At 63.3% G+C, this 7,863-nt stretch overlaps 1 protein-coding gene across 1 annotated transcript in view; it reads right to left on the minus strand.

Annotated features, from left to right (window-relative positions):
* Nucleotides 1-6: 6 nt before the first annotated feature.
* Nucleotides 7-7,863, minus strand: part of POLD1 (DNA polymerase delta 1, catalytic subunit) — a gene marked incomplete at its 3' end in the record, with an annotated part of 18,726 nt that continues 10,869 nt past the window's right edge. Inside the window, 12 exon segments of the mRNA XM_023748791.1 lie at nucleotides 7-111; nucleotides 1,025-1,162; nucleotides 1,253-1,348; nucleotides 3,724-3,871; nucleotides 4,195-4,308; nucleotides 4,458-4,574; nucleotides 4,647-4,735; nucleotides 4,854-5,045; nucleotides 5,514-5,624; nucleotides 5,706-5,846; nucleotides 7,283-7,387; nucleotides 7,695-7,861. Coding sequence (XP_023604559.1) covers nucleotides 7-111; nucleotides 1,025-1,162; nucleotides 1,253-1,348; nucleotides 3,724-3,871; nucleotides 4,195-4,308; nucleotides 4,458-4,574; nucleotides 4,647-4,735; nucleotides 4,854-5,045; nucleotides 5,514-5,624; nucleotides 5,706-5,846; nucleotides 7,283-7,387; nucleotides 7,695-7,861 — 1,523 coding nt within the window.

The following is a 7,863-nucleotide window of genomic DNA, read 5'->3' on the forward strand; positions in this document are numbered from 1 at the left end:
GCGCACAGCCTCCAGGCCCTTGCAGTCCATGCGGTCATGGGCGTCGGGCCGGGAGGAGAAGAGCAGGCCAGCATAGCGCTTCTTGCTGATGAGCAGGTAAGGGAAGTAGACCTGGGGGGGACCCGTGGCTGAGGCCCCTGAGACTGCAGGGTGTCCAATCCTGAGACCCCCCAGAAAGTGACAGGCAGGTATGGTTCCTGAGGTGTGGGGTTGGGATGCCTGGGGGACTGGACCCTGAGACCCCAACACCTGAGCCCGGGAACACCCTCAGCTTTCCCGGGAACCCCAGACCAGGGTCCCCAAGTCTAAAACAGAGGCTGGGACAAACCTAGAAACAGGCCCCAAACATGAGATCCAGACTCTGGGCTAAAGCCTTGAAAGCCCCAAATCTGGGTCTGGGGCAGAAGCTGAGGCAGAAGGGGGCACCCCCAGAGAGGAGGCCAAGGCCCGGAGTGAGCCCCGAGGCACAGACCTCCCAAACTGGGAGGCTCTGATTCCAAGAGCAGGGGTGCCCCTGGCCTGACCTGGTTTGAACCCTGAGGACAAAGTCCGGTGAGAGCCCCCCACCCAGCCTGCCACACACCAGGAGCCGGGAACCCCAGACAACGGCTCCCTGACCCAGGCCTGGCCCGTCAGAGTCCCCGCCACCCAGGACAGACCCCCCGACAGGTGCTGGGAAACCACACCAGAGGCGCCCCGAGACGGACCGGTTGTTACAAAACAGCACGCAGCGTGCGGAGCCCAGGCTGTGGCGGTTTCGATAGCCAAGGCCCCAAACTCAGGAGGATCCGGCAGCAAAATACCTTGACGCGGGGGCCCATGAACCCAAAGAACGGGACCCCCCGAGTACCCCGATCGGGCGCCCCAAAAGGGAGACCCTGCAAAGACTGGGGTTTCCCAGATGCTGACCAGGGGAACCCCAAATGTAGGCACCTGTGAGCTTTGCAGGCACCCTGAGAAAGAGCCCCCCGAAACTGCCAAGGCCCTCACCTGCCCACCCCAAGCCCAGGGCGAGGGGCCTTACCTTCTCAAACTCCAGCCGGATGGGGGAGGGGAAGTGGCCGGACACCCAGTCTGCAGCCTCCCGGCCCAGAGCCATCGCTTCCGCCACGGAGGAGACGCCAAACCGGCACATGACGGAGTCGGTGTCGCCGTACACCACCTGGCGGGGAGGGGCGTGTGACCGAGGGCCCGTGCTCCCCGCACCAGGCCCATCCCAGGCCCATCGGGCAGCGGGCGGGGTGGCCCTGACCTTGGCGCTGGCGCTGTAGCCGTTCTCCACTGTGTACTTGGACTCCACCAGCTGCTTCGTTTTCTCAATCATCTGGCGGCCAAACCCCGTGACGCTCTGTTGGGGAGAGAATCACGCGGTGAGGGCCCAGGAGCCGTGTGTAGCGGACACGCACTTGGGGGCCCACCTCCACGGCTCCTTGTAGGTGTGGGCCTGGGCAAGCCATTCTATCCCTTTGTGCGTCCGTTTCCAAATCTGTCAAGTGGGGCTACTGAGCTGGTCCGTAGCGGTCTGTTGGGAGGAGCGGGCTCCTGGCGGAGGAGGGAGGACGGCATCGAGTGGAGGTGCTGGAGCCAGAAGCAGCGTCAGCTCGGGGTCTCTCTCCACGGGGGTGCTGTGACCACTGATATTCATGGCCCCTCCCCCCAAGTCAGCAATGCCTCCCTCCCCCACCCCCCATCTTTGGGCAACTGGGAATGACACTGCACAGCCCAGTGCCCCCAGGGAGGGGTTTGCACGAGCTCCATGAAGAAACATACCTTTCCAACAGTCTTACTTTACAAATAAGGAAAGTGAGGCTTGGGGAGGGAGGAGGGGCACAGGTATGGAAAGACGGGTGTGACTCTTCTGTTTTTGTTTGTTTGGATCCAGTCAGAAAAGCTTTGTCTTTCAACTAGAGCATTTAGGCCACTTACATTTAGTGTAATTACTCATTAGATCTGGACTTCAATCCACCACTTAATCAGTCTTTTATTTGTTCCACCCGTTCCATGTTCCCTTTGCTTTCCTATCTTTTTCTGGAATGATTCCGTATTTTTAAATTATTCCATCTCCCTGCTCCCCAAAACTTGAGACAGAAATAAGGAAAGAAGCTAAGAAACAGAGGGAAGGAACCGAGAGGGAAAAGACGCAGCGACAAGGCCAGGAAGCGGCAGTCCCCACTGAGGGAGCCCCAGATCCCCGGGGGAGCAGAGCCGCATTTTCCCACCGGGCCTTGCTCAGGGGCTAAAGCCTAAGGGCCAAAGACCCAGGGGCTGAGGGAGGCCCCGGGACTGGGTGGTCAATGGCGTTTGGTCAGCCCCTGGGAGTGAGCTTCTCGCCCTTGGAATGTCCTGCCTGATCAGTCTGTTCACCTGGGGCCACAGGTATCAGCTTGACCTCGACATGGGCTGAAGACCCCGTCAGCCACACAGGGGTCAGCCATGCCTCCGGGACCAGCCTCCAATAAAAACACTGGCGGGCCGAGCCACCCTGTGGGCCTCACCCCGGGGATGCTACCACGCACCACGACGGGAGGAATAAGCAGTCCGCACGACCCACTGTGCCTGGTCTCCCGGACCCTGCTCCACGGGCCTCCCTCTTTGGCTGATGTTAATCTCTCTCCTTTCACTGTATCAAATCATAACTGTGAGTAAATGGCTCTTCTGAGTTCTCTGAATCCTTCTAGTCAATCACTGGATCTGAGGGGTCTCGGGGGCACCACTGAACTGCAGGTGGGTGGGGATTCCTCCAAGCCTTTCGCCTAGAGGTGCACGAGGCCTGACACAATGGCCAGGCAGGGAGGGAGCTCCCCATGGCTGGAGGTAACCAAGTCTGGACAGGAAGACTTTTCAAAGGACCTCTTGGGCCGTGAGCTGAGGCGCTGCTCCCAGCTGGGCAGAACCTCAGAGCCTCTGTGGTCTCACTGGGGATCTGTTTTCCTGTCCCAGGAGCACAGCTGCCTCCGGTAAACAGGCCTAGGATGCTACTGGGGGTGGGGAGGGAGGCCACGGGCCCAGTTCCTTCTCAGCGCAGAGCACTAACCGAGCACCCACTCAACATCCCTGGGGGGACCTCACAGCTGGAGGGGGGACCCTCCTGTCTAATCTGACGGTGACCAAGGACACACAGCAACCCAAGGGCGAGCCTGACTGTGCTGTTGGGTGACCCCCAGCCCTGCCCCGGGCCCCCACCCCCAGCAGAGACTGGCCTTGTTCTCCCATGAGCAGGAGGGAGGGGGGCCTGCCCGCCACTCCCCCACCCCCATGGGGACCAGGAAGGATGTGGGCTAGGGTGCAGCTGCTGGGGACATGGGGGTGACGGTGGCGGATGAAGAATGAGCAAAGCCGCTGCTCTCCCCCGCGGCCCTCAGCCTCTGCCTGCCCTGCCCTGTCCCACCCGGTTCCTCCCCTGCCCATGTGTCTGCAGGGCCCTGGCAACGACTGCCTTCCTGTACACATTCCCGCCGACGGGCTGTGTCCCCGATGGGCTGGGCACTGCACGAGGGACTCTCACTGGCCCTGCCACCTGCTGGACCCACAGGGCACAAGGCCCAACCGTTGGCAAGCATTTGGTGAACAACGGAACGGACCCATCACTCAAGCACCCTCTCCCAAAGGCCGGCGAGTGGGTGACCTGGGCCCGACCTCCGGAGGCGGCCCCTCCCGAGGGCCCTGGTTCTCCCAGAAGGCGCTGTCCGACCCCAGCTGCCCGCCGTAGGCCTGGGCACTCACCTGGGAGATCTCCAGGCACGGCAGCTTGCCCACCTGGGCGCCGGTGAAGCCGTACACGGAGTTGGCGCTCACTTTCAGCGCCAGCTGCCGCCCGTCCAGGACCTGCCGCCGCAGGGGGTCTGTCTCCTTGGCCAGCTCGGCCTTGGCCCTGGGAGGAGGGGAAGCACGGGCACTCAGGTGGCACCCAGGTCTCGGGGAGACGAGGCCCGGGTCTGGGCACGCGGTCAGGGCGCCTCTCTGGGAAGGGGTGCGTGCATGGCTGTGTGTGCCGTGTACTGCACAGGGGCGGCAGGCACAGGGGCAGCAGGCACAGGGGTGAGGGGGAGCTGCCGGAGGGGGCGACTCGTTCTAATTCCCACACAAAGTGAAGGTGCCCCGCAGCGCGGGGACCCACGAGGGACAGGGTGACCCATGAGGAGCCTCAGCAGGTCCGAGCTCTGAGCAGGGGTGGGCGGGGGCGCCGGAGCCCACCTCTTCCGGGCGCTGAGCAGGTTCTCCAGGATCTGGGGCAGCAGCCCCTTCCGCACCGACGTCTTCACAAACTCGTCCCCGGTGGGCGTCTTGATGAACTGGTCCTCAGTCAGGCTGGGTCGGGGGATGGCAGGGGTGACGCCCGGCCTCCTCCTCGGCCCCCCACTCTTGCCCCTCCCCTCCCCACTATTTCTGTTCCCCACCCCACCCTGCCTGAGCCCGGCCCTGGCGGTCTTGGGGCCCTCATGCCGAGGGTGCCGTACCCCAGTTTCTGGGCGGCGCCGGGCCGCAGGAGCGTGGTGTAGCACAGGTTGTGGGCCATCATGATGGACGGGTACAGCGAGGAGAAGTCCAGGGTGGTGATGGGGACGTCGTAGTACCTGGGAGTGCCAGCAGTCAGGGCGAGACCCCTCGCCACCCCCACACCAGCCCCGCCCGGCCCAGGGTCTCACCCTTTAAGGGGCTCGATGACCGTGGCTCCCGTGTAGTCCTCGCCGCCCTCTGTCTTCACCACGGGCATCAGCAGCCCCTCGCGCATGGCCTGGGCGGGGAGAAGGCAGGAAACGGAGGGTGGGCGCGGACAGGGCAGCCCCATGGGAACAGGCAGAGGGAGGGGCTGCCGCTAGGGACCGAGACCCGCCCTGGGCTCTGCCACTGACCTGCCGCAGCAGCTGCGACACCACCTTGACCTGCTGGCCGCGGGTGAGCAGGTAGCCGAGGGGCACGCCGGTGACGCGCGCCATCTCCATGGCGTTTACCAGCACCATGAGCCGCTCCAGCAGCCGCAGCGGCAGGAAGGCATCCTTGAGGCAGTACACTGCCAGGCGGCGGCGCGTCTGGTCGTTCCCGTTCTGGGGACAGGCACCGATGGCGTCAGGGGGGCAGGGAGAGGGCCAGGGTCTGGGCAGGGAGCAGGCAGAGGTCAGGGAGTTGACAGGTGGGAGGGAGTCTGAAAGGCTGGTGTGGACGAGAACAGAATCTGGTCATGTAAGTGGACAGAAATAGTGACATCTGCAGGGCAGGGTCAGAGGTTAGGGGCAGGTCAAGGTGAAGGTCAGGAGCACAGGTTGAAGCCCAAGGTCAGGAAGTCGGGAGGAAGGCTGAGGTCAGAGGAGTAGATCAGGGGCAGGAAGTGGGGTCAGAGGTGAGAGACAGGGGGCAGAGGTGAGAGACCATGGGCAGGAAGTGGGGTCAGAGGTTAGAGATGGGGGCAGAGGTGAGAGACCATGGGCAGGAAGTGGGGTCAGAGGTTAGAGATGGGGGCAGAGGTGAGAGACCAGGGGTAGGAGGGGGGGTCAGAGGTCACGGCTGAGGCTCACCTGCAGGTCGGTGATGATGCTGTGCTGCACGTCCTCCTTCTGCTCCCCCAGGAAGTGGAAGCTCACGGCGTTGAGCGTGTAGGAGCGGAGCTTGTACTCCCGCAGCAGCACCTGGGGCGGAGGCGCAGGGTGGGCACAGGCCCCGGGCAGCGGCCCCACCAGGACAAGGCCCGCCCCCCGGCCGGGCCGTACCTGCAGCATGTCCATCTGCACGCGGCCCACCATGCTGACCACCTTGCTGTCCCGCCGGCCAGTCTGCTTCGACTGGAAGGACGAGTCCCGGATGGTGGAGCGGAGGCCAGCCACGCGGCCCAGGAAGGGGAACCCCTGCACCTGAGGGCACAGCAGGTGGGAGCTGCAGACGGGGTCGGGCGCCTGACCCGGGATCCCAGGCCTGTGCCAGAGGAATGGAGACCAGACCACCCCTGACACTCCCCACAACACAGCTCTTCCGGCTGGAGGGGCCGGGGCTGGGCGGGTGTGGACTAGAGGGGAGGACGGGAGACCGGACCAGGAGAGCCAGGGGCCTGAGGGCTGTGAGGGTAAAGGGGGCAAGGACGGCTCGAATGGCTGGAGGGCTGCCCCCAGATGGGGAGCCAGAGGAGCAGGTGGGATGACGCTCAGCTCAGTGGGAAGGTGGTGGGTGCACGGGGAGGGGGCCTGGGGAAGGGCCAGGTGGGAGCACGGGGTTGGCACCGAGAACCAGGTCTGGGGTCAGGAGAGGCGTCTGCCCTGGAGACAGTGGCCTGGAAGTGGCCAGGCAGAGAGCAGAGGCCTGAGCTGGGCTGGAGCAACGGGGCAGAGGGAGGGGGCCTGACCCAATACGCCTCGATCCTGAGAACAAGGGGCGATTTGAGCAGACAGGCGCAGAGGCGGGTGCAGCGGAGGCAGGAGAGCGCCATCTAAACCCAGGAACCCTGAGCCACCAGATGCCAGGAGGCCTCAGAGGGCACTGAGCCTGCGGCACCCGGATCTTGGACTTGCAGCCTCCAGGCAGCCCTGGTGAACTAACACACCTCATACCCTGTGCCGGGACTCAGTAAGCATCCGGGTTTCACCACACACTTCAAGGAACACCCCCATTTCCTTATTGGTTTTTTAAAAGGTTATTTTAATTGGATTTTAGAGAGAGAGGAAGGGATAGGAAGAGAGAGAAACTGATGTGAGAGCAGATCACTGATCAGCTGCCTCCTGCACGCCCCCCACCAGGAATCGAGCCCACAGCCCGGGCATGTGCCCTGACTGGGAATCGAACCGGCAACCTTTCCATGCACAAGACAACATTCGACCAACTGAGCCACACTGGCCAGGACCCCATCTTCTTATTTAATTTATTATTATTTTTTAATCCTCACCGAGGATATTTTTTCCACTGATTTCTAGAGAGAGCGGAGGGGAAGGAGGAGGGCGAGAGAGAGATAGAAGGGAGGGAGGAGGGGGAGAGAGAGAAACACCAACATGACAGAGACATAGATTGGTTGCCTATTGCAAGTGCCCCCTGGGGAACCTGCACCTGAGGTACGTGCCCTTGACCGGGAATGGAACCTGTGACCCTTTGGCCCATGGGCCAACACTCTAACCACTGACCTAACCAGCCAGGGCCCCCTTTCTTTATTTGTTGCTCACATATGTTAAAGCCTAGAAGATCTGCCGTTGGGGCGGCAGGTGCAGAGCCAGGTGGACCTCCGTGGGGACAGGGCCACAGGGAGGGTGGGGGGAGGTGTAGGGCGCTGTCTGAGGCGAGCCTCCCCCGCCGTGGCCTGCCCTACCTTGAGGTGCTGGGCCCGGGAGATGAGGTAGGGAAGGTCGAAGTTCTGGATGTTGTAGCCGGTGATCACGTCGGGGTCTATGGTGCGGATGAAGGTCGACCAGGCCTGGCGGGGGCGGAGGCACACGCAGGGTCACTCTGCTTGTCCTCCTGGTCCCCCCCGCCCCGGTCCCCCCCCGCTCCTGCAATGTTCTGGAAGCCCCCAAGAGCAGTCATGGCGCCCTCCCGCTCGTGGTAGAAAGACCTGGCAGGTGCTTCTGGAAAGAACCGCTCACCCCTCAGTGTTAAGGGGTCTGAACCCTTGTACGTGAGTCTCGGGATCACAGGAGCTCAGAAAACGGCCTCAAGCCTGGGCTATGAAGGTTGGGGGGGGGGGGCTCAGGAAAACAGGGGGGACGCGGAACGAGAGTCACCTGGAGCAGCTCCTCCTCCCGCTCGTAGCTCTGCACCTGGGCACCCAGGATGGGGGCGCAGGGCCGCAGGGTGAGCGCCAGGCGCAGGAAGGGCTCCGGCTCGCCCCAGCGCAGGCCCAGCGAGCAGATCTGGATCACGGGGTCCCGCTCGGGCTCAGGAAAGATGCCT

This window comes from Myotis lucifugus, unplaced genomic scaffold (assembly GCF_000147115.1).
Source record: "Myotis lucifugus unplaced genomic scaffold, Myoluc2.0 scaffold_1816, whole genome shotgun sequence".
Classification (NCBI taxonomy): Eukaryota; Metazoa; Chordata; class Mammalia; order Chiroptera; family Vespertilionidae; genus Myotis; species Myotis lucifugus.